Here is a 26,493-nt window from a genome sequence, read left to right as displayed (position 1 = left end):
CCCTAATTGATGTCTAATTTGTCTCCTAATTGATGGTTATTTACAGCTATCTTACAACAGTATAGTCAATTAATTACAATAGTATACTAACATCCCCCCCTCAAATTGATGCTGGGCGATCAAGAAGCATCAATTTGCCAACGAGAAATTGATGACGCTGTCTTGTCATAGATTTTGTGAAGACATTAGCAATTTGAAGAGCTGTGGAGACATGTGAAAGAGAAATGACACCTGTATCTACGGCCTTTCGAATAGAATGACAGTCGACTTCGATATGTTTGGTACGTTCATGAAAAACAGGATTTGTAGCAATTTGTATGGCACTAGTGTTGTCAGCATGCAGAGGAGTAGAACGAGGCTGAGGAAATCCAATTTCAGCAAGTAACCCACGTAACCAAACAATCTCTGAGCAAGCAGCGGACATAGCCCGATATTTAGATTCAGTAGAAGATTTTGAAATACGGTATTGTTTCTTACTTTTCCAAGATATCAAAGAATCGCCAAGAAACATACACTAACCAGTTATAGAGCGTCAAGTGTCTGGACAACCGACCCAATCAGCATCACTGTAAGCAACAAGGCATACGGGAGAGCCAGTAGGAAAGAATAAACCCTGAGAAGATGTACCAAGAAGATAGCGAATGATTCGACGAACTGCCACCAGATGTAAGTGACGCGGAGTACTCATGAATTGACTGACTTGCTGAACTGCAAAAGAAATATCGGGCTGTGTAACAGTCAGATAATTCAAACTGCCAACTAATTGCTGATAAAGAGATGGATCAGGAAGAAGATCTTTGTTTTGACTATGATACTTGATGTTTAATTCCAAAGGGGTATCAACTGGAGATGAATCCTGAAGGCCTGCTAAAGTAATCAAATCTGTAGTATATTTGTGTTGATGCAAAAATATCCCAGAACAATCATAGTGAACTTCCAGCCCTAAGAAATATGTAAGTGGACCAAGATCCTTCATATTAAAAGAAGTTTGAAGAGATTGTTGAAGATTGAGGATTGTTGATGTGTTAGTGCCAGTGATAATAATGTCATCTACATAAACAAGGAGTAGAACAAAACCAGCAGAACTCTTGTGAAGAAACAAAGAGGAGTCATATTTGCTTTGCACAAATGAAAACTGAAGTAAGGTAGACCGAAACTTGTCAAACCAGGCACGTGGAGCTTGTTTGAGTCCATACAGAGACTTTTTTAACTTACACACATGTGTTGAAGATGAGGTAGTTAAACCCAGTGGAAGTGTCATATAAATATCTTCTTTAAGATCACCATGAAAAAAAGCATTTTTGACATCCATTTGATGAAGAGGCCAATCCTAAGAAGTAGCAACTGCAATAATAGTACGGACAGTAGTCATCTTTGCAACTGGAGCAAAGGTCTCCTCATAGTCCACTCTGTACTTTTGCTTATTGCCAAGAGCAACCAATCGAGCTTTATATCGATCCAAAGTTCCATCAGAACGACGCTTGACTGAATAAACCCATTTACATCCAATGGGCTTAACATTTGGAGGGCAAGGAAGAATGTCCCATGTATGATTTTCGTGAAGAGCTTGAAGTTCATCCTGCATGGCTTTTTGCCAACGTTCATTCTGGGAGGCTTGTGAGTAACAAGATGGAATAAAAATATCAGATAAAGTGGCAGAATATCCAGTAGGATTATCAGAAAAACCATACCGTCTTGGCGGTCGGGATACTCTGGTAGATCGATGCAGAGTAGATTCAGGAGAATCAGACATAGATGAGGGATCAATCTCGGGAAGAGGCACCGTTGGTTGACGTCTTTCATACACAAATCCAGGCTTAAACCGATTAGGAACAATTGGTAAATCCTCAAAAATTGGAAGAATGGGAGAAGAAGAAGAAGACTTAGCAAGACTAGGAAAGAAATATTGATGCTCAAAGAAAATAACATTTCGAGAAACACGAAATTTGTTAGAAGTGGAATCATAGCAAACAAAACCCTTTTGAGAAAAATTATAACCCATAAATGCACATTTAACAGATTGAGCTGAAAGTTTATGACGTTCATGAGAAGGTAGATGAACAAAACAAGCACAACCAAATGTGTGTAAATCATGATAATTAGGTATTGATGATACAGACGAAAATATGGGAAGTCAAGACTTAATACCTGAGAAGGCATTCTATTAATTAGATAAGTTGCAGTAGATAAGGCTTCAACCCAAAACTTAGAGGAAACTGAAGATCCAATTAACAAAGTTCGGGTTACATCCAAAAGATGACGATTTTTACGCTCAGTAACTCCATTTTGTTGTGGTGTATAAGGACATGAACGTTGTGAGACAATCCCTTTCTCACGAAGAAAATTTTGAAATTCATAAGACATATATTCTCCTCCAGAATCAGATTGTAATACTTTAATACGAGTAGAAAACTGAGTCTCAACATAGGCCAAAAAGGTCTTGAAAACAGAATATACATCAGATTTAGAATGAAGGAAGTATACCCATGTATATCTACTGTAATCATCAATAAATGTCACAAAGTACTTGTATTGAGCATGAGAAATAACGGGCGTAATGCCCCAAACATCACTATGAATTATATCAAAACATTGGACAGCACGACTACCATTAGAAGGAAAAGGAAGAGTTTTGCTTTTACCGAGTCTACATGTGGAACAATCAAAATGAACCTTAGCAAGGAATTCTTTATTGCCCAAGAAACCAGAATTTGATAAATGAGACAAAATAACTGGATTAGGATGACCTAAACGTCTATGCCATAGTTCACTTTTACTAATAACTGTAGTACAAAATGAAGAGATACGAGGAATGGAAAACAGTAGTGGAAATAGTCTCCCAACTTTAGGCCCCTTCGCGATTACTGTCCCCAATTCCTGATCCTGCACAAGACAACCATTACGAGAGAAATGCACATCATAATTGTTATCTACTAACTGACCAACCGAAAGAAGCTTAGTTGAGAGCTTTGGAGATATAAAAACATTGTTGAAACATGGCCTAAGATCTCCAATCTCAGTAATAGGTATTGTACTACCATTTGCAATCTGAATTTCAGTTGAACCGTGATATTTGCAAACATTGGTAAGCATGCTAGATGTGTTTGTCATATGATTTGAGGCAGCAGAATCAACAAGCCAAAGTTGAGAGGAGGAAGGGGTATCATTACCTTGTAGTCCCAAGGCGGAGAAGGCTGAAATGATCATTTGTTGTACCATTTCTGGAGTAAGAATCACAGGTTCAGCAGCTGAAGAGGGAGTTGTAGAAACCGTTGAAGCAACAAAATGAGTGAGATTATTTGGTGCAATTGGGGCAGCATTCGATTTTCGATTTTGAGGCCGTGTCGGACACTCCTTTATGACATGTCCTGACAATTTGCAATAATTACAAAACTTCTTTCCACAATTGGCAGCAATATGGCCATAATTTTTGCAGTTATAACATTGAATTCTACTCATGTCCCGACCCTTTCCTCTTCCTTAGGCAGCAAAAGCAACCTTGACAGTATTTTCTTGTTGGAGAGAGTTCTGAGTGAGAAAATGTTGTTCTTCGCGAAGTAATTCGCCAAAACAAATATCTAAAGAAGGTGAAGGAACATGACTCATTAAATTTGAGCGAAGTGTCTCGAATTCAGACCTCAACTTCATTAAGAATTGATCTCTTTTGCTTTGCTCATGAATTTCTTGAAGTATAGAGAGAGATTCTGCAGGTACTTTAGCATAAATAGTGTCAGTAAACTCAGCCCATAAATTCTGAAAACCAGAATAATATTCCTCAATGGAGAGATTTCCTTGGGAATAATTAGCAATATCGCTCTCCAATTGAAAATGTCTTGCAGCATTGTCTTGATTATAAACCTTTTTCAAGTAATCCCACATGGCCTTTGCAGTTTTAGAAGACCTCAAATTAGAAGCAATAAGAGGGTCAACTGACCCCAGAATCCATGTCATTACTCTTGCATCTCTAACTTTCCAATGAAGCAACTCCTTAGCATCTTTAAGAGCTGGATCACTTCCATCTATATGGCCCAACAGTTCTTTTCCTGTAACAAAGAGCTGGAACTGAAATTCCCATGAAGAGTAATTTTTTCCGGTGAAACGGACATGAAAACTCTCAACTGTGTTGGAAGTGGCCATCTCAAATAGCACAAGGAGACCAGAAATGCAAAATTAGTAATAACAAAACCAGGAGCAGGTCTACTAGAAGAAGCAACAGACCTATCACGATGAAAATCCTACAGCCAGAAAGTTGCAGAAAAATGTCCACCATAATCTCTTCCAAATGAAGAGAACCTCCAAATAGAAATTCGGAATTTCTATGACCGAGAGTTCATCAAAGATATGAACTAAACAAAGAAAGCAGAAACAGAAACTGCAGAATTAAAGACAGCATAATCTGCACTTGGTTCTTAAAAAAAAAACAAAGCTGAAACTCATAAAAGAACAGCTTTAAAATTGCCTAATTAGGCTCTGATACCATGACAAACTTGCTGTTTTCAATGGAATTTTAATAAAAATTTGCTTGTTTATTCCCCCAAGCTGATTGGGTTTAAATAGACTAAGTATCCATAAATTTGGGAATAAATTCTTAAATTACAGCCCTAATTGATGCCCATTTGTCTCCTAATTATGGCTGGCAATTATAGCCTTAATTGACTCCCTAATTGATGCCTAATATGTCTCCTACTTGATACCCATTGTCTCCTAATTATAGTTGACATTTACAGCCTTAATTAGCTCCTTAACTGATGTCTAATTTGTCTCCTAATTGATGGTTATTTACAGCTATCTTACAACAGTATAGTCAATTAATTACAATAGTCTACTAACAGTTTATTACGCTTTTTTAATTTTAATTATGTCTCCATTTAATTATGTCTACTATCAAATAATATATTAAATTTTCAATTTAAGAGATTTTTTAAAATTTCAGAATCAAAAACTTATTCTAGTTTTTTTTTTTTCTTCTCTCTTTATGTCGCTGACTTCTTTCCTTCTCTAAAGTGAAGAATAAGTGATTCTCTCACTATCGAGTCTCATCCTTATGTTTGTAAAGCTGAATCTCTAGTAGAAATCATAAATAAAGAATGAAATGTTGGTGTTTAACTTATACGGTATGAAATCTTATCTTTGATGTATTTGATGAAGTGTTGAACAATATTTACGATAGGTAATTTAATTTTAAAAATGTATTTCTTAATTTTTTTACCTTTTCTAAAAGTAATTAATTATCAATCTACTGTTTATATTTTGTTCAATTTTTGTATTTTAGGTTCACAAAAAAGACAATGGTATTAATCATATATTTTTTTTTTTTTGTTTGTATTAGAGGAAGAGATTCGAATCTAGATCAATGATCAAGTCATACGTATACTTACCATTAGGTTATATCTTAGTGTATAATCATAAATAATTTTTGAAGTCATTGCAATGTGAATATCAATTTCATATATTGAAATTTGTTTTTAGGAATTTATTCGTAAGAGAGAGATAGTCTAAACGTTAGTGCTATTGGAATAATTGTATTACTGGTCCAATATTTTTTTTTTGAAAGAAAATTAATGATAATTTGAGAAGAATAAAAAGTAACTCATTAATATCAATAAATAATATATATATATATATATATAAAATAGACATTTTTTTCCTAAAAAGTGCCACGTGATATTATATTAATTATTACCCTAGAGAGTGCCATATAGGATTGCAAAAAATTTTATATTGCCGCGTAGGATTAGAATAGTTAGGTTATGCTGCATAAGATTTCGAGGATTACAAAATGTTTGAAAAATTTATAATTATGGTATATTAATTGTTTTGTTTTAATTTCTTATTTATTGAAATTAACTTATAAATAAATGAAAAGTATAAATGCTAAGACATAATAATTAATAATACAGTAAGAAATTAATCATTTAACTTAATAAAATATTAAATAAATAATTAGCACTTCAAATCATAAATTTTTATTTGACTATATAAATAAATAAAATTAAAAATAATATTTTATTTTCTAAAATTATTATTATTATTATTATTATTATTATATTTTTAAAAAAAAAGGTTTATCTAATTACAATTTATAAAATTTTTAATTATATTTATTAAATTAAATTTAAACATTACAAATTCTAAAATTATTTATCTACAAATCAATTTAATAAAAATTGAGATATAAAAATTTAAATTAAATATTAAAATTAATATTTATTAATTTACATAAATAATTATCACAATCATTATATAATAAATGATTAATCATTTATCAATATATTTATCATTATTTGAAATTATTAATAATAAAAACTGATAATAAAAATTTGATTAAACAAAAGACTAAATGTTTTTATTTCAATTCGAATTGTTTAAAATTAATTTAAATGAACATTTTGCACAAAAAACTGCTTAGTAAATATGATGAATGATATGATATATATAAAAATATTTTAAAATATAATTTTTAAACAACTATAGCTATAATATATTTTTTACAATGAGAGTTTTATAATGCATTTTATTTTATTTAAAATTTTTAAATTGCAATTCACTGTGTAGTCAAAGCTAAAACATTTGTGATATAGTTTAGATTAGTTGAATTTATTTGTATTTTAAAAAAAGATTACTTGAATTTAACTATGATTTGAATAATATATAAAAAAATTTCAAATATAGTTTTGAAACTTATCACAACTAGAGTTTTATACTAAAAATGCACCTAATATTTGTTTTAAATATAATTTAACGAGAAAGCAAAAAAAAGGGAAAAATACATAGTCTAGACAAATAGTGCAACAAATTCAAAAAAAATTACACAATATAATACAATAATAAAAATCATTAATAATAGCATGGGTATAACGCTAATATATATATATATAAAGCAAACAATTTTTTCCTAGAAAAGTTGACATGTGGCATATCCACTTGGTATTTTAATTTGACAGATGACATATTCCTTCAATTATGCTTCCACTTAGTATGGTTTGATTTGATTATTTAATGTATTAATGTTTTGGTTTGGTTTGATTTGAATTTATTTTGAGTTAGTGTTTTTGATTTGATTTTATTTGATTATTCAATGTATCAATGTATTGGTTTGGTTTTGATTTATTTTGAATTAGTATTTTTGATTTGATTTGATTTGGTTATTTAATGTATTATTGGCTTTAAGTAAATATTATTAATTATTAGTTTTTAAAAAATGATAAAGTTTAATAACAATGAAATATTCGATTAATAATTATTGTTTTGTAACAAATGTTTACTCTCAAATTTGTGAATTAACAAATATTTCCTCTAACAATAGTTAATGTAACCTTTCATATCTAAATGTTTCTGTTTTTTTTTTTTAATTGTGTATTAATGCACTTTTTTAAAATTTTGAATCGATTACCATCAAGAAAAACTTTAGCTTTCTTTGAAATACTATATATATAAGTTGTATCACTATATTATTTTGTATTCTTGGCAAATATGTATTGGTCCATACTTTTAAATATATTATTCGTTTTTTCTTAAAAGTTCATAATTTTCTATATTTCAACTATTTTCACTAACGGGATTTATAGTTCTTACTCAAACTTTGAATTCCTACTTTGAATTCATTATATATATATATATATATATATATATATATATATATATATATATATATATATATATATATATATATATATATAGCAGACAAAATTTTCGTTAGTGTTGTCATGTAGGATTTCAAAATTAATAACATGTGTATGACTTAATTGTTTGTTTTTATATGTATTTGAAAATAAATTAATTTATGATTGAATTAAAATATATTAAATGTAATTGATTAATAAAACGCTAGAGAATTAATAGTGTGTTAAATAATAATTTATATAAATTTTAATGCTATAAATAAATTACATAATTTATAAACTTTAATGATATGGGCAGTTATTATTTTATATTAAAAAATTAAAATTTTTTATTAAATTAAATTATATTAAATATAATTGATTAATTATAATTTTAATAACATGATAAGTTGAAGATTTAATGAAATAGTGAGTTAATTATTTTTTACGTTAATTTGAAAATAAATTAAATTAATGAATTTTATCACATTTCATTTTACTTTTTTTTATTCATCTCTATAAATTTCAATATTTTTAATCAATATTCTCGAACACATCTCTGTCTACTAAGTTTTACTTTAACGATAAAAAATTACGCTATATTTTTTTTTTATTGATTTGTCTTTATAATATTTTTTAACAGCATAATAAATGAAATTTCCTTTAAAAATCTATAATTATATAATATATATATATATATATATATATATATATATTATTTCAATTTTACTTTATTTGGATATTGCTAGTTTTTTATATAATATAATTACAAATAACGACACTACTCATCATGCTTTATAGCAAAAAAAAAAAAAAAAAAAAAAATTCCATTGCTAATTAATCAATTTCACAACTGTTTTTTTCATAGTAATTAATTTTATCTAATAATTAAAATAAAATATGTGACTTGTAACCATTTCCTCATGATGAATAAAAGAAGAAAGAATAAATCATTTAAAATACTTCCAACCTTTTTTTTTTTTATCATAATTGTGCCTCAAATTAAACTTAAATTTTGAAATACTCCAATTTTAATTTTCTATCACAACAACACCCTAAATTCAAATTAGGACAAGTTTATAGTCCCAATTATACCATAAATTTAAATTATAACAAACCTTTTATCACACTTTTACACCTTAAATTTAAATTTTCTTACATTAGTGAAGGAAAAGAAGAGTAATCTAGAGAATAGGCATGGCCACCGGTTCGGTTGTAACCGGAATCGAACCGTACTGTAGATGAACTGGAACCAGATCGGAACCGGTGGTTCATAATTTTAAATTGGAATTTGCGGTTCAAGGGCCGGTTAAGGTTCATGTGAATGTTAAAATATGAATCTGAACCGGATTGATAAAAAAATTGTAGCTTAAAATTTTTATAAAAAAATTTATATCACTTGATTTTGACTTATGGTGAAGAGAAGTACAATGGTACATAAGTTATAAAAAGTGATGAAAAAAAAAAAACACATGATTTGACTTAATTTGTACAAAAAATGGTACATGAATAGTTGATTTATAAAAAAAAAAAAATTCAAGTGTACAAAAAAAGAGTGTAACAGATAGTTTTTGATATGATATATATTATTTATTTATTTTTTGGTAAATAAATTTTATTCATTTTTAATCATTTATTTATTTATTTATTTACCGTAATTTACTAAATTATCCAAAAATATAGTTGTTATTTTTTTGTTATAAGGGATAATTTGGGAAACTAATAAATGAGAAACATGTATAAATATGATGAGTTAGTATTTTTTATTTCACAACCAATTATATCTTAACTTTTTGCTTATTCTCAATCAAAATTCTCTCAAATTTTCATAGTTCATTATTTTTTCTATTGCTTTATTTTCCTTAATATTGAAATTATTTATTATTTATTTTTTATTTTCTTACATCCAATTCCAAATTCTTTCTCTAATCTCAATTTTCCATTCATAAATTTACTTCATTTGATTTTTTTAATAATTTTCTTAGTATTTGAAAATAATAATTTCCAACTCATTCCATTAACTTTATATTCCATTTATAGTTTTCTATATTAATGAATTAGCAAAATTTGTAAATTTAATGTAATAATACTTCTAAGTTAGTTAATAGAAGTTTTTCTTTTAAAATTTTATAATAATTTAGTTAGTTAATAAAATTTAAACATTTTAAAATTATTATTTATTGATGAATTTGGAATCAAAATTTTATTATTTTTTTAAAAATTTGCTTAATACTGAAACTGAATCGAAACCGTAATTCAACCATCGGTTCGCCGGAACCGAAGGTTCAACGCTCGATTCCAATTTAAAATTTTAAATATCTCAAATGACGGTTTAATAAACTGGAACCAGAACCATCGGTTCACTGAACCGGCCTGCCTACCAGAGAAAACGAAACTTGAAACAAAGCAAAATACTTTTGCAATAGCTTTGTAAATGGGGTTCGTGGCCAAAGAAAAAAGAGAGGACATGGAGGCATGGAGAAAAGTGATGGATACAAAAGTTGACTATACATGAGTGGACAAGAATATTATAATGACTTGGTTGAAGTGAACACACCGTTTTACTTGACTAATATCTTTGATTAGATAAACTCTATGTATAGATGCGAGACTCACAATTTTTTATTTTTTATTTAATAAAATTTTTCGTAATTTAAATTTAGGACACTGATAGTACATCCAATATGTTGGGGTTAAAGAATTTATTTCTATTTTGCTTAGTAAATTTATCATAATTTGAATGTAAAATGCAATTATGACAAAAAAAATTATAAAATTAAAGTAAATGAAAAGTTAAGATAAATTTGGGTACAATTATAAAAAAAAAGTAATATTTAGTCCCTTTAGTTTAGTCAAATTAACTACCTCGTCCCTCAATTTTATTGAACCAATTAAAAGATCTCTATATTTTGTTTACGTTCAACTAAAATCCAAAAAGAGCCATTTCCACTGTTAATTATTAATGAAAAGACAAAAGCACCCCTCACCCTCGTTCTCTCTCAGTCCCTCTAATTCCTCATTTTCCAAATTCCCAATTCCATCTCCCTTTCATTTCTTTATCGATAACTAGTTCTACTTATATAGTTTTTATTTTTTTAAATATTTTTAATAGCTGCTTCTCGTAAAAAATTTTATCGAAACTTCATTTCAAAAGAGAGAAAGGGAAGGGAAAGAAAATTTTATTTTTTTTCCTTTCGTTCTTGGTGACTAATCCGAACTAATATTACCAACCAAACTAATCTTCACTGTCTCTAGTGAAAAGTTTATTTTTCAATTGCCGCATGTCTCCTACTTCTTCTGATCATTTTGTTTCTCCTTCTAACTCTCTTCGTTTTTCTCCTTCTCGGGCTGGAACCAATTCTGAGATTCGATTTGGTTTGCCTGAGATAGAAGTGTTTAAGTCTATTTTGGTGCTTCAATCAGTATTAACACTTCGATACCCATAACTCTCCTCCAACTTGTTAATATTTATGACGATTCAATTGACAGTAGTATTGGCTTTGTTGCTGGTGTTTGTATTGGCGGTGGAGTAAGGAGCAGTACCATGAATATTGATAGATTCGAGAGCACGACATCATCTGGGGGGTAAGTTTTAAATTATTGGCTTTGACGATATAAAGAAGAGGAGGTTCTAAATTGTTTTGGGGTACTCTGCGATTTATATTTTTTTCTCTTACCTTTGAATCTGCTTTGCTCAGTTGACTCGTGAAAAAAAAAACGACGGAGCGACCTCTTAGTTGGACTTTTCAATTGGTTCTGTGAAATAGAGAAATAAAAGTAGTTAATTTGATAAAATTAGAGGGACTAAAAAGGGAAGTTAAAAGTATTTTAAACGATTTACTAAAAAAAAGGAAAAAACTTGTGTTATGTAAGGACGAAGGACAAAGTTAGTAGTTAATGACAAATTTAAGGACACTTACGTAATCTTCTCACAGTCAGTGCCGGCTCAGTTTCGCCACTCGCGATTCGATTTGATTCGTTGCTTTCCTTTTGGTTTCCTCAGCGTTTCCTTTGCGTTATTTTCTCTCTCACCGTGTCATTAAATAACTGTAGATTTTCTAGGGAGAGAGAGAAACGGAAACCAAGCAAAGAAACAAGCATTTTTTTGCCTTCTATTTTTAGAGAGAATGGAGAGCAGAGATGAAATTAAGAAAATCCAATCCGATACCTTAAATCCTTGCAATTCTGAGAACCCTAATCCACCTCAGCTTCTGACCAAAATCAGAGAAGAAGGCGAGCTCTCTTCCTCAACAGACGGCGAGGTATTGACTTTTTAAACTCTATCTCAGTTCAACTATAGTCATTACTTGTTACTTACATTTATTGATTTAATTTTCATTTATGGATCGATTCATTTGCTACTTTTTATTCTTCTGGTGTCTGTTCGGTTGCTGAGAAAGGACTAGAAAGAAAAGAAAAGGAAAATGAGCGTGTTCTTACTGATTTCTTATTAGCTGCTTGTAAGAAATGAATATTACCTCATGCTACCCCGTTGTAGGTATTTGGTTCACTGCTTTAGGTGTTAGCACTATGGCTTTCAACCTAAACGGTTTCAATTTCAACCAACTGGTATTTTTTTTTTTTAAGTTTATACGGATCAGTTGGGTTTAGTTTCGCAGTTTGTTACGCAAGTTTTAGCTTCATTTTTTTATCGGCTTAATGTTACTTTTCGATGAATTTGGTTGCTGAGAAAACAGAGGAGGAGGAAAGGAAATTGGTGTTTGCATTTGCCTTCTGTTTTCTGTGTATGGATGTTACCTTAGCTGAGCAAGCTGCATGTCTAGGTTTTTAATTGAGTCTTGTTCCTTTTCTTTTTATGCTATTTTTTTTCTAAATTATATTCGTAATTTTTTATTGGGGTTGCATTGTGTGATTACTATCCAACATATTGTCTTCTGATTAGGAAATTGTTTTATAATTTGATGCATATGTAGATCACTAGATCCTTTCTGTTTCCCATGTTTATTATTCCTCTGGTATTGTCCTTGTCTGCTTAGATGCTAACCCTACATGAAATTGCTTTGTTTATTGGATTTATATAATCACTTTGTAAAGCTCCACTGTGTTTGTAAAGTTTTGCATTGATTTCCTTTCTCACAGGAATATCCTGCTGGTTCTGCTACACAATCTGCCGGTTCAGTCAATCCGCCTGTACTTCCTGGGCCCATTCCTATACCTCCATTTAACAAATTCTCTGAAGGCATTCAGGCTAGTAAGTCTTGCTCGTCGTCTGATGTGGGATTCTTCCTTATTCTTAATTATGTGGAATGGATTTTTATTCTTTGTGCCTGGATTCCATTTGTTTTGATACCTTAGCTTGTGGATCTTTCATAATGACTTGCTCTTTCTACTCTCCTGCTTTAAGCCCTGAGATGAAGTGTCACCAAATGTTTTAGACTGCTTTGAGATTATACTAATATTGTATGTTAAGCAAATTGTGAGAAAGATTTGGTTGTGCATGGTGGCATCATAAGCATAATAAGATCATATCGATTTGCTCATTGGTGGGCAACTAATTAACAATTAGTTCTCAAATACATAAAGGCTACCTGCTTTACATGTAAGCATATGTTCACATGCTTTCTAGAGACAATATAGTCTTGCTTCACTCTCTTTGATCTTCTCTCTAACACTTCATCCTTAGGCATGACCACTCGGTTTCAAACCAGAACCAAACTGAAAATGAATCGGTCAAAATTGGCACCAAATCGTGGTCAGCTGTTTCAGTTTCAAACCATAACTGAAATTGTGTGGTTTAGTTCTGGTTCTTCATTTTTGAAACCGAAACCTACAGCTTTGGTTTAAAACCGGCAGTTCTGTTATGAAACCATGAAAAAGATGTTTTCAAAGAAAATCCTTTTTTCCTTTTCTGTTTTATTATAATTTTTTAGAATAAATTGAGACTTTGTATTAAATTGATTTAGTATTTTTCAATAAAATATTACTATTACCATTACTATTATTATTATTATTATTATTATTATTATTATTTGGTCAAGCCAAAAAACTTTTGAAAAAAATTAGAAAGTGTTATCTAATTTCATTTTCAAACCAGAACAAAACTGATATCGGCAATTCCAAAACCGTCTTAGAAACCGCCTGAAAATGGTTCGGTTCCGGTTCCACTTTCTTATAAGCGGAACTGGTGATTTTAAACTGTGGTCATGTCTATTCATACTCAGAGATTACAGATAAATAAGTGGGGAGGGAGACTGAAAAGTTTTGTCTACTTCTTTAGAAGAAAAGGGTGGTTACTAATTAAGCTATATATGTGCCACTACTTGATACAATGTTTGGCCTCTCTACTTCACTATTTTTTGGATTACTTTTTCTTGAATTAAAAAGTTTATAGTGTGCTTTTCCTATCTATTAATGGTTGTATTGGAACTTTAATTAAATGAGAGAGACTATGTCACGTCCGACTCTAATCACCAGAGGAATTGTCCGCTTTGGCCACGGGGTTGTGCCCCGGCCTAATCCGGCCAACACATACACCCGTCCTCATGGTTTTGTCCCGCAGGTGAAATGAAAAACTTCCCAGGAGGTCACCCTCTTGAGATTTCTGTTAAGCAAGATTTCTGTTAAGCAAGCACGCTTAACCCTGGAGTTCTTCCAACTCTCCAGCCATTCCACCAAAAGGCGTCTCTAATGATTAGTTTCCCCCTTTTCGATATATGATTCAATTCATTCTTGTGTCCCGCATTCCACTATCCTAGCTAGCCTACCATCCTAGGATCGCTTTGCCGGGTCGGGATGTCACAGGCCCACCAGCTTCCGCATGGTTCGTCCTCGAACCATACATCTACTGGAGGGGGTCCGGCTCTGATACCAAATGTCACGTCCAACTCTAATCATTAGAGGAATTGTCCGCTTTGGCCACGGGGTTGTGCCCAGGCCCAATCCGGCCAACACATACACCCGCCCTCACGGTTTTGTCCTGCAGGTGAAATGAGAAACTTCCCAGGAGGTCACCCTCTTGAGATTTCTGTTAAGCAAGATTTCTGTTAAGCAAGCACGCTTAACCCTGGAGTTCTTCCAACTCTCCAGCCATTCCACCAAAAGGCGCCTCTAATGATTAGTTTTCCCCTTTTCGATATATGATTCGATTTATTCTTGTGTCCCGCATTCCACTACCCTAGCTAGCCTGCCATCCTAGGATCGCTTTGCCGGGTCGGGATGTCACAGACTATTTGAATTGTGAATGTTTAATGGATCCACCTTAGTCCTTGGTTACATGTGATCTAATATTTATTATTTTTTTATTTTTCGATTATTTGAATTGTCAATGTTTAACCGATCCACCTTAGTCTGTGATTACACGTGATCTGATAGTTTGGTCTGGTACAAAGTCCATCACAAGGCTTCTCTAATTTCATTTCATGACCAAGTGCTTAGGCTTTATAATAATTATTTGATGAGACCACCATAATATGTCTTATCTTTTCTATTAGTTTTTTATCTGACTTGCATCTCGTTCCTGATGACTTCACTTTGCCAACTTCTGTTGCATGTTGAGAAAGAAAGTTTATGCCCATATTTGCATATTTTGATATAAGTCGATTTAGGTGATGTGTGATATGTTTGGCTTTGTGGAAAGTAATTGGATATTCTGCTATAAGAAAAAATTTTCTAAGTGGATTAATATGATCTACAGGGAAGTCTACTTTGGGAATAAATCCTGCTAATTCTGTTGATATTCAGTCTCAAACATCTGTGCAACCAAATAATGATAAGAGTTTTGAGAAGAATCAAGTGCCAGTTAAATCTGCTAATCCTGGATGGCTTGTGCCCCCTAGAGGCAATACTAACCTAGTAATTAGCTTCTCAGATGATGACAGTGGAAGTGAATCAGATGATTACAGAGCAGCAAAGAATTTGAAAATCAAACAGGATACAGCTGGAGTGAATGGTAATCGAAGAGTACCTTCTCTTGTATCAGCAAAATCAAGTAAATTACAGCAGGCTGCTAGAAATGTAAACAGAGTAATGCCCAAGAAATCGTCTCTTAGTCGCACATTTATCTCATCAACAAAAAAGATTAATGGTGGAGCTCATTCCGGAAGTACTGGGCCCTCAACAATTGATCAAGGATCTCGAGTTAGAAATTTTAATTCTACAAACAGAAACTTTGCAAGCCAGGAGCATGGTTTTGATCAAGGTGTGGGTTTGAATAACACTAAACTTCAGGACTTGAGGCAGCAAATTGCACTTCGAGAAAGAGAACTGAAGCTGAAGGCTGCCCATCAAAATAAGGAATCTGCTTCAGTTTCGGGCAGGGATTATGCGGTCATGAGCCTAGGTGCTGATGCAGTGAGGAAATCTAATGCAACCTCTGATGTTAGACAATTAGAAGCAGAAGAGCCAGTCAGGAAACGCTTTAAAACAAGTGGAACCCAGTTAAGATCAGACAGGAGACAAGAAATATTTGCTGTGAAATCCACTAGACCTTTCAAAGAGCAAGCATTAGAGAGCAGTACTTCACAGGACAGGAGTATGGTCGATCATAGCCAAGAAGGAAGTCCCACAAGAAGAGCAGAGTCCGGTGTTGTTAAATGGCAAAAGCAATATGATAAACGGGCAGATATTTCATTGGAGAAACTACCTAGTGGACTGAAAAATGGTGAGTGTTTGTTATTCAAAAATTCCGTCTTATACCACAATTTTATGTTTTTTCATAACAAATAGAATTTTGATGCTTTTGCAGGAGCTAACAGCAGCAGTTATTGTACTCAGACTGACATGAGCAGTAAGCAGGTGGATCCCCATGTCTTGTTGAACCAAACTGCGCCTGTAATAAACATAGACTCAAGTGTGTTGCCAAAGAATACAGTAAGAAACTTGGAGCATATAACATACTCGACGCTTTTCATTACAATTCATTGCTTTCTATGGTGACCTGTTTGTTACTGTTTAAACTTCACATATTAGACTCTACTTTCTCTGATTTCTACCTTTTCAGTACTCCTTATATAACCCGCTACATGAAATAACTAGATTTCAAAATTGATGTCATTTCATTTAGCATATCGTTTAGCGAAAATGAGGGATAGACCTAGGATAATGTGGGGCTGAAGTGAAAAGTGGTTTAGTGGCTTTAGACCTTTCTAGAGATGTAGCCTTAAACTGAGTGGAACGGATGAAAATGACTCATGGAGCGAACCCCAGTTGGATGGTTTAGAATTTGGTTGTGTTGAGTTCAGGAATGTTGTTGCTTGCTTAAAGTGGTATATTCTTCCAGAATATATTTAACTTCTTATTATTCAAAATACTCTCTTGTATTGAGAAAGATACAACTGCCTTGCTTATTTGAGTGCACCTGATCGTTGAACTTATTCATATTTGGTATAAATATTGCCTTGATTAATTTTCGAGCTTCATTATCTGCAATATAATACATACATGTATACACACCTCATTCTATTTACAAATCATCTTATGTTTAACTAAATGTTAGTTTTATAGCTGTTTCACATTTCACACTTCATCCATACTTGTTGTTTTTTTACCCCATTAATATTATATAAAACTTTACAGAATATTACTGAGTTGAATCATCCAGTTAAGATCTGTGGCCAACAGCTACCAGGTTCTTCCTTACAGACTAGAACTGGTGAAAAGCATTTAATAAATGGTTGCGACTATCGTGAAGGCACAAATATTGACAGTACAGTTGAGCCATCATCAAACAACATTTTTCAGGTGCATCCTTGCTCTGGATATCAAAATGGTGACATTATGCTTATGCATGTTGTGGGATTTTCAGCATTATTTCTTCTCCCGGTCCTTTGTTCTGATCTTTATTGTAATTTACTCTTGGGTGTAGACATCTTTGAATGACGTGAACCATCGGAATTATTTGGGTGCTCCAATTCTATCTGAGCATAGCACCATAGATATGCATTCATTAGTTGAAGTGGAGGAATCATTGGACAAGGAGTTGGAGGAAGCACAAGAGCAGAGGCGCATATGTGAAATAGAAGAAAGAAATGCTCTTAAAGCTTATCGAAAAGCCCAAAGGGCTTTGGTGGAGGCTAATGCTAGATGCACTGAACTTTATCACAAAAGGGAACTGTACTCTGCCCAATTTCGATCATTTCTTTTAAGTGATTCGAGTTTGTTATGGTCTGCAAGGAAGCAGGAACATGCTGTAGTTGGGTTGAACCATGCAGACAACAAATCTAAAAATCTAGAACTAATGCTGCCATCAAATCATTCTAGGAGGGCCGAATATGATGGCCATAACCAACCAGTGTATGATTCAAACGTCCAATGTGCGAATGGTGCTCCTTTGAATATGTCATATAGGCATGTCAATGGGCAAAATTTGGGGTCTGAACCATGCAGTGAACCAGATGCAAGTACGTCAGAGCCATTGCATATTAACAGCAAAAATCTAGGAAATTTAGTGAGCTCTCCATCAAATGATCATAATATATCAGTAGATGAAGATGAGGAGACATCTCCATTAGGCCATGAAACTGTGCAACCCAATTTCAAAAATAAGCAAACAGAGCCGAATTCCTTGGCAAGGCAAAATGACATTCATAATCATTCAAACTCAAATTTCTCCAATGATGGATCCCAGGATTCTTTGATTCTTGAGGCAACATTAAGGTCTGCACTATTTGCACGGTTAGGAAGCAGAATTCTTTCAAAGAATAGTGGTTTAACCAACTCAGAGCCTGCAAATGATCTGGGGACTGAAAATGATAATGGAAGTGAAAGAACTCAGACAAGCAATGGCAGTGCTCCATTATCAGAGGCAGAAAAGAATCAAGAATTTGATCTCAAAGGTAATTATCTTTTATAGATAATATGGATTGAGGCAGTCTTTTTTGTTCATAGAAAATATGTAGTATTTGGTGTCATGTTGAATGTTTTCTGATTAATTGTTTGTGTATTATGAATTAATAATTCTGCAAGCATGTGCCATCCTGGATTTGTCGGTATTATTGTCTTTGTATGTAGCGCCTTTTCTTTTTGCACATGTTCATTCTTACTTGTAGGTAGCTTTAAACACAAAAAATTGTTATATTTTGTTCTTGACCCAGTGTAATATCTCATCCTATACTTATCTCAATGACTGGATTGTAAAAATTAAATGCTTTTTGCTAATTTAGTATTCAGGAAGGCAGTGAATTACTCACTTATCAAGCTATTTGGCATGTATTTTTCCTTTTCCTTGTCATATTGAAATAAAATTTGATTGTGGTGGAAATTTTACAATCAAACTTGGATGTTGTCCAGAATTATGCATCAGCATATTCTGTTCTTTCCAATATACTGTCTTACAATGTATGGCTGATTATTTTCTATAAATTTTTGGGGACAACAATGAGTGCACAGCATCACATACTCTATTAATTTGTTTTGCAAAATTGCGCTTATGAATTGGGAGGAGGTAACTCTTGAAAAGTTAAAACAAAGGGCAACGTGAAAATGAAAAAAAAAGTCTACTGCTATGAATTTTTTTTTTTTTTTTTTGGGGGGGGGGGGGGGATACGCAATTTTGACAAGGAGGGACTGAGACATAATATTATGGACTTGATTTGTATAGTTCAAAAATAATTTTGCAGGCTGGTTCTAAACTTGCACATAATGCCAAAAAATGTTTGTGAAGACTTTTTTAAATGTAGGTATGCAATGTGGACAAGGAGAGAAAGGTTCAAGACATGTAATGTAGTTGAATGGAGCATTGATTTGAGTAGTTCAAAGATCTGTTATTGTAAACTTTTATTTTAATTTATTCCATTTTTTTAATCCTTAAAGGTATTTTTGTTCTTTAATTTAGGCAATGGTCTACCTAGGAGAAATATCGACAGGGCTCCTAAGACCCACAAAGAGAAAGATAATGAATATTCCATCGGAGCTCATCAATCAACAGCTGTCATATCTTCACCCACTTCAGTTTTGAGAAGTGCATTTGGACATATGAAAGTCATGTCTCCATTCACTTCAGCACAATTAGAAATTAGAAAGAATCGACAAGGTGATACATGTGGTTATTACAATGAAGCTGCTGGTTGCATCAATTCTGGAGACGTCCAGCAGAGCATTCTCACATCAAACTCAGTGGAGGAGAGTGTCAGGGAGGTGTGTGAGAATGAAAATGGCTCTTTTACCTGTGATCTTGCTGTTGATCCTTTTTGGCCACTCTGCATGTATGAGCTCCGAGGGAAATGCAACAATGATCAATGCCCTTGGCAGCATGTTAGGGACTTCTCCAGTGAGAACATTGGCCAACATGAGCACAATGATTCTGATTGTGCTGGTATGAAATATTAGTTTTACTTATTTTTCCAAGTGCTGAATGGTTTTTTCCATTGCTTACGCTCAAAAGCTTGTGCAGACTGTCAGGTCAAATTAAGATTGCATGGGAGAAAATATAATGGTGCAACAGCACTTCTCAACTGTCCCAATGTTTTGACTCTGCCAACTTATCAGGTTGGCTTAGAAATTTTGAAAGCTGATCCACATTCATATGAGTCCATTGTTGCACGGAGAAATGGACAGTGCTGGCAGAAATCCTTCAGCATCTGTGTAGCTTTATCCAATTTTATTCTAAAAGATTTGCCTGCTGATGAACCTTTGTTGCATGGCAATGATGGACGTATTGAGGTCAATGGGAGTTGGGACAAACAGTCATCATACTTTCAGAGTAGAAATATAATCACGGTTTGTTTATTGCTTTTTGTCATTATTATTGGTTATTTCATTGTCAGCTTTGTTGTTAATGCTTTTAGTAGTATTTTTATCAGATACTGTAGTTCTTAGGAGCAACGCCTGGTCTCAAGCGTCAATTTAATTATGTGCCTAGGATGGGGAATGTCATTCTTTTTTAATGCTTCATTCTTTAATTTTGAATTATGAAAAATGATGTTCTTCCTCTGTGTGTTTTGGGATTGAGTTAAAAACTTTTTTCTAATTATTTGATGCTCTCTTATATCTGTTATTCCTTGCTTCTAAGAGTGTATTATAACATGCAAATGAAGTGTGTTATAGTTTGAAGGTCTGTTTACTGTTCATCTTATTTTCAGAGTCCAGGTAAACTTAAGAAAAATCAAGTTTAAAGAATCTTAGAATTGTGGTATGGTTTTTATGCGAGGCTCATTTTGGGACAATGTTGACTGTTTTTAGTCTCTGTAGAGCTATAGAAGCATGCTCATTTCAGTGAATTATGTGCTGGTCCAATAGTTTACAACTTAGAGGTTGAGATTTATATTTGTAATTTCTATTTTTGGTGGAACGGGTCGGCTCTTAATGAATTGTTTTTAAGTTTTATATTTGTTTTGTGTTGACTCCTTATTGGTCTAGGAAAACATTTATCCTTTTAGTATGCTGCGGGAGTTCAAGTCTGGTTCTAAGATTCAATGTTTCTTAAGGTTTATGATTAATTTTGCCTATAGATGCTTGTGCTTGTAATGCTTTATTATTCATTTTGTGATTGAGTAAAACTCTAGCAGTTATTTGACTTGTGTGATGCAGTTCAACCCTAGCCATGATACCCAAGTAAGTTTAGATGTGAGACCTGAACTGTATTGCAAACGACACTTATTTTCCTTGTGTTATTTTGCTTCCTAGTTAGTTTGTCTTGGTTAGACATTCTGCTTATTTGCTCAAGTTTCTGGTCTTTCAGTCTTTTAAATCAATCCACAAACCCAACTAGAATTTCAGACCTGCAAGCTGTCTTGTACTGCTCTTTCCATCAGCCCCAAAACTAAGTAGTTCTTCAAGCTCTTTTTTTTGTGTAGATAGTTCCATCCCTCATTGTTTTGTATAATAACACTGTACTGGTACTATTTTTTTAACAAAGAAAAAAACAAGTGAAATAAAGGCATTCACTAGCTATGCAAATTTTTTCAGTGGGGCACTAAACTTTGTTTCTAGATGTATTGTTATGCTCCCCTTCTACCCCTCCAATGTAAAATTACTTCCCTCTTCTTCCTCTTTAAGTCTTTAACATAATAGTGTGTAGATTTTTTCCCTTCTTCCTCATTCCCTCCCCTCTTCTTTTCCCTATGCAACCATGCATAGTATAGGATTTGGGATTCAAGCCAAGCATGTTCATCATTTAATGTTTGGATTTTCTTTTCGAAGAGATTTGTAAAAGGTGTTGTGGCAAGTGTTAGTATAATATCTATCCCTGTGGCCTGGTACATGTTTTTGTGGAAAACCATTGGAGGGAGAGGAAAGGCCTGGTAAGAACTCTTCTCCTTGGAAAGATATTTCGAGAAGCTTATTACCTTAAAATATTATATTTTCTGATCGAAGCCACTGGGAAGATAATTTCAAGGATAGACAATTAGATGAAAAATGATAGATGCTGTTTTCGCAAGTGATTCTCAAGATCAATTGAGTGAAGGTTGGGATGAGCTTAACGCTCGAGTTCTCATTGTAGGGCTAGAAATGAGAATATCTGGGATGCAATTCTCTTATGGCTATTTTATTTATAACACACAGAGAATAGAGGCATTGTGGACACTTGAAGTTGCCTTTACACAATTTATGTATTCCATTTCTTGATTATCAGAAATCCATCTTTTGATGCAATTTCTTGAAGTGTATTCTTCTGGTATATATGGGTGGCGCCTATCTTTTGATGTCCCTATTGATAATATTTTTTTTTTTTGAAAAAACAAAATTCTTGTTGACGTAATGATTTATTTCTCGTTATTGCTATGTCTTTGACATATTGTATATACCTAAACATAGATTATGCCTCTTTGATAGAAGAGGTTTTTTCACTTCATGTTATTGATGCATAATTGCCTTGTTATGTTATTTATTGTGATTTGTAATCTCATTTAAGCTTTTCTTTTTGCTTAATGTATATTAGAATCATTTGAATCAAGTGCTACCTACTAATGTACAATCATTGGAAATGGCCATCCTTATTCTGAGTCAGGAGGTCAATAAACCGGAGGGTATGAACAAGGTGAGTATTGTAGCTTTCCTATTAATCTTCACATCATTATTGGTCTTTTATTATCATCCCAAATATTTATTTTTCCAGGCTTTATCTGCACTTTCACGCGCTATTGAAGCTGATCCAAAATCTGAAATTCTTTGGATATCTTACTTGCTCATTTACTATGGCAACGTGAGATCAATGGCAAAGGAGGATATGTTCTCATATGCGGTATGTTATTGAGAGCAAGGGAGTATACTTACTGATTTTCCATAAAATGTTGTTCTGAGACTGATTGCAGCTCCTTTTGATTTTTTATTATAATCAATCCATGGAAAAAAAGATGGTATTTCTATGTTCAATTTACAATAGTAATTTAAATAGAGGCAGGAAACAATTGTCTAGGTACAGTTATGGGGGATAGCATGTTTTAATTGTATAGCCTTAGCCTTCTAAGTTCAGATGCACTTACATCAGTAATATCTTGTACTAGATAAGTATAAGCTCAGTGCATCTACGAGTCTGTTTTTAGATTTTAGCATTATTCAATTGTAACTTAGAGGTTTATGTAGATGGCTTCTTTGAAATTGAGAAAGAAAATCATTAATATGCTCCTTTTATTATGTAGATAGTAAAAATGTGTTTTTATGGGTTGTCCGCCTTTTGGTTTTTTGTTATAAAAGCTGATAACATACAGTTGCTGAAGGTCTTTGTGTGTAAGGGGCATGCTTGAATCATATTGTGATCATTGTTTTTGTTTTAGCAAAATGGCGCATTTATCTTCTGCATCCAATTCTTTTCCTTGAATGGAATTGAAAATGGAATTTTTTGGTATGGAAACCCTCTCTCTCTCTCTCTCTCTTTCTTCAGGTCAAACACAATGACAGATCTTATGGACTTTGGCTCATGTACATTAACAGTCGTCTACACCTTGATGATCGGCTAGATGCATATGATGCTGCCCTTACGGCACTCTGCCGTCACTCGTCTACCTATGTAAAGGATGAAATGTATGCTAGTGCATGCATCTTAGACTTGTTTTTGCAGATGATGGATTGTTTGTGCATGTCTGGGAATGTTGAGAAGGGCATTGAGAGAATCTGTGCGCTCTTTCCTGTGGCGACTAATTCAGATGAGCCTCATTCCTCGTTGCTCTCTGATATCCTTGCATGCTTAACAATTTCTGACAAATTTATGTTCTGGGTTTGTTGTGTGTACTTAGTAATTTACAGGAAGTTGCCAGAGGCTATTGTTCAGAAGTTTGAATGTGACAAAGAACTCCTTGCAATTGAATGGCCTTATGTTCATTTAGTGGAGATGGAGAAGCAAAGGGCTATGAAATTGGTAGAAATGGCTGTGGACTCTGTTAAAGTGTATGCCAATAGTGAATCACTTGGAAATGAAACCAATCTCCGATCAGCACAACATTTTGGTGTCTGCCACATTAGATGTATGGTGGTGCTCGAAGGCTTAGAGTGCTGTAGTAGTTTGTTGGATGATTATATGAAGATGTTCCCATCCTGCTTAGAATTTACTCTCATATCTGCGAGGATTCAAATGACTTATTTTGAGGACACAAGTTTTGAGGGATTTGAGGAAGCCCTTAGGAACTGGCCTAAGGAAACTCCTGGAATTCATTGTATCTGGAATCAATATATTGAATGTGCCTTCCAAAAGGGACACCCTGATTTTGCAAAAGAACTCATTGTCCGCTGGTTTGACTCCTTTTCAGAAGTTCAACATCCTCAAAAAGGAAAATTGGATGCTAAAGGTACTAATAGCACAGATGAGTCATTGGATTTGACCTCGGCATCAAATCCAGATTTCTTGACTTCCAATTCTAACAATGTGGATATGACATTTGGATACCTAAATCTCTCTCTCTTTAAATTACTGCATAGTGATCACTTCGAGGCTCGCAATGCCATGGACAAAGCCTTCAAGGCTGCATCTGCACCATTCTTCAAGCATTGCTTGAGAGAACATGCCATGTTCTTGTTTACATACGAGTCACAGTTAAAGGGGGATGCTTCCATAAGCTGTCATCTGAATGTTTTAAATGGTTATTTGGATGATGCCCGGGCTCTCCCACCCTCTGAGCCGTTATCTAGACTATTCATGAACAAAATTGAAAAGCCAAGAGTTCGGCAACTAATTAGTAATATATTGAGTCCGGTGTCATATGATTTTTCTCTAGTGAACTTAGTTCTTGAAATGTGGCATGGACCATCACTTATACCCCAAACATTTAGCCAGCCAAAGGAACTGGTTGATTTTGTCGAAGCCATCTTGGAGATAGTGCCATCAAACTACCAATTAGCCATTTCTGCTTGTAAGCTTTTGAGCAGAGGCGAGCAATTTACTGAAATGGCTCCTGGCAGTATGTTGTACTGGGCAAGCTCAGCCTTGGTCAACGCAATTTTTCATGCGGTTCCAATAGCACCAGAGTACATATGGATTGATGCTGCAGGTATTTTGGACGGCATTGCAGGTATTGACTTAATCTCTGAGAGGTTTTACAAGAGAGCTTTATCAGTGTATCCATTCTCCATTAAACTCTGGAATCGCTATTATAACATATCTAAGACTAGAGGAGATGCAAGCTCTGTCCTAGAAGCTGCAAGAGGAAAAGGAATTGGACTAGGTTAAATTTTTTTGAATAAGAGTCATACTCAAGTTGGTAGAATCAGCTTTCACCTAAAAACTTACTGGAGATCAGTTTTGCTCATTGGTCAGAGGCGTAGGCCTCAATCTGTACAGGTGATGCATTGCTTTAGATTTGTTAATCATTGGGTGAGATTGATATTCAGCACACTTTTTAACACAAGATGTTCATGAGATGTGAAATTAGGCGCTACTTGAGAGCAAAGGATAGGAACAGGAAGAAATGAGGGTTTTAACTTTCTGTTAGGTGAAGAATGTTTCCAGCTTCATCATTGATTATTGTTGTTTGGTGTTTTATGTGATTGTTTTAATCTTAGTTCTTACCATAGTTGCCTCCTTTCTTTTTTTTCTTTTTTTTTTTTTTTTTTGCTTAATTGTAATTAATGAAATTTTGTACTGAACACTAATTGATATAGTTGAAATGAATACTAGTTAACTTATTCTTTTTTAAAAGAAGAGATTGCATGGAAGAAATGGTCTGATTTTATGGGTTGATTTGAAAACTAGAAAGTTCTAATGCGAGAGCCATCCCAGTGGTAGGATTTCAATCTCAAACTGTTTTTGTGGCTCTGTAAAGGACTTGCATGGCTTAAGAAACAAGAGACTGCTGTGTTTCTTAACAACTCTCTGCCAATCCATTGCAGTATTGTTTTGAAATCATTTGGTAGGGCTAGTGAAATTTGAGATTGAATACTTGACTCTGAGTTTAATTAAATCTATATTTTACTCAGTACTCTAGTTGAGTTTGGTTCTAGGTTCGGTTTAGCTTGGCTTGGCTCTATTATTATTGAACACTTAATAGTAAATTTATTAATGTTAAATTAATATATAATAATAAACTTACTGTGTTTGAATTTAAGTTGAATCAATAAATAATATAAAAAATATAATATACTTAAAATTTAAATATTTAACTGGAATTCTTATGAGTAGAAATTTGAGAGTATCAATTGTAAGTCTTTTAAATAGTGTCGGACCTGTTGGTGGTGAAAGTCAATTAGTTATAATTCATGTAGAGAAGTACTTGACTATATAACTAATCAAGTTAAAAAAATTTATGGCTACCATTTGATAATTTTAGCAGACTAGTAAATAGTGAGAAAATTATTTAATTTCTAGAACTATTTTTTTTATTATTTTGCACCAATTTTTTTGTTTGCACTAGGTGCTTTCTCTAACTCCATTAAATTGGATATTCTTTTCTGCCTGTGGACGATACTATCCATTGCTGCCAATCAAATAAACTGTTTTAGTACAAGGATATAAATACATGATTTACTTTTTAAACTTTATTATTTTAATATCGTAGCAGCATTTTTA

At 33.2% G+C, this 26,493-nt stretch overlaps 1 protein-coding gene across 1 annotated transcript; it reads left to right on the top strand.

The window, feature by feature from the left end:
* Positions 1–10,755: 10,755 nt before the first annotated feature.
* Positions 10,756–25,499, top strand: LOC105647962 (zinc finger C3H1 domain protein). Its single transcript, XM_012234191.4, has 11 exons — positions 10,756–11,863; positions 12,702–12,813; positions 15,256–16,221; positions 16,306–16,430; positions 17,136–17,300; positions 17,425–18,394; positions 19,393–19,872; positions 19,951–20,276; positions 22,438–22,536; positions 22,615–22,740; positions 23,380–25,499. Exons 1-11 carry the CDS (start codon positions 11,729–11,731, stop codon positions 25,156–25,158), a joined length of 5,283 nt encoding a protein of 1,760 aa, XP_012089581.1. The 5' UTR covers positions 10,756–11,728; the 3' UTR covers positions 25,159–25,499.
* Positions 25,500–26,493: the final 994 nt, after the last annotated feature.

Source organism: Jatropha curcas, chromosome 6 (genome assembly GCF_041381405.1).
Source record: "Jatropha curcas cultivar XTBG-Jc1 chromosome 6, XTBG_Jcur_1.0, whole genome shotgun sequence".
Classification (NCBI taxonomy): Eukaryota; Viridiplantae; Streptophyta; class Magnoliopsida; order Malpighiales; family Euphorbiaceae; genus Jatropha; species Jatropha curcas.
This window is presented reverse-complemented; position numbering and strand designations above follow the sequence as displayed.

What these genes read in the sequence shown, in the direction of transcription:
- LOC105647962 (XM_012234191.4), top strand. Translation starts at nt 11,729, where the DNA reads ATGGAGAGCAGAGATGAAATTAAGAAAATCCAATCCGATACCTTAAAT. An exon ending in CTTCCTCAACAGACGGCGAG is followed by an intron (nt 11,864 to 12,701) that starts GTATTGACTTTT and finishes CCTTTCTCACAG; the next exon opens with GAATATCCTGCTGGTTCTGC. An exon ending in ACCTAGTGGACTGAAAAATG is followed by an intron (nt 16,222 to 16,305) that starts GTGAGTGTTTGT and finishes ATGCTTTTGCAG; the next exon opens with GAGCTAACAGCAGCAGTTAT.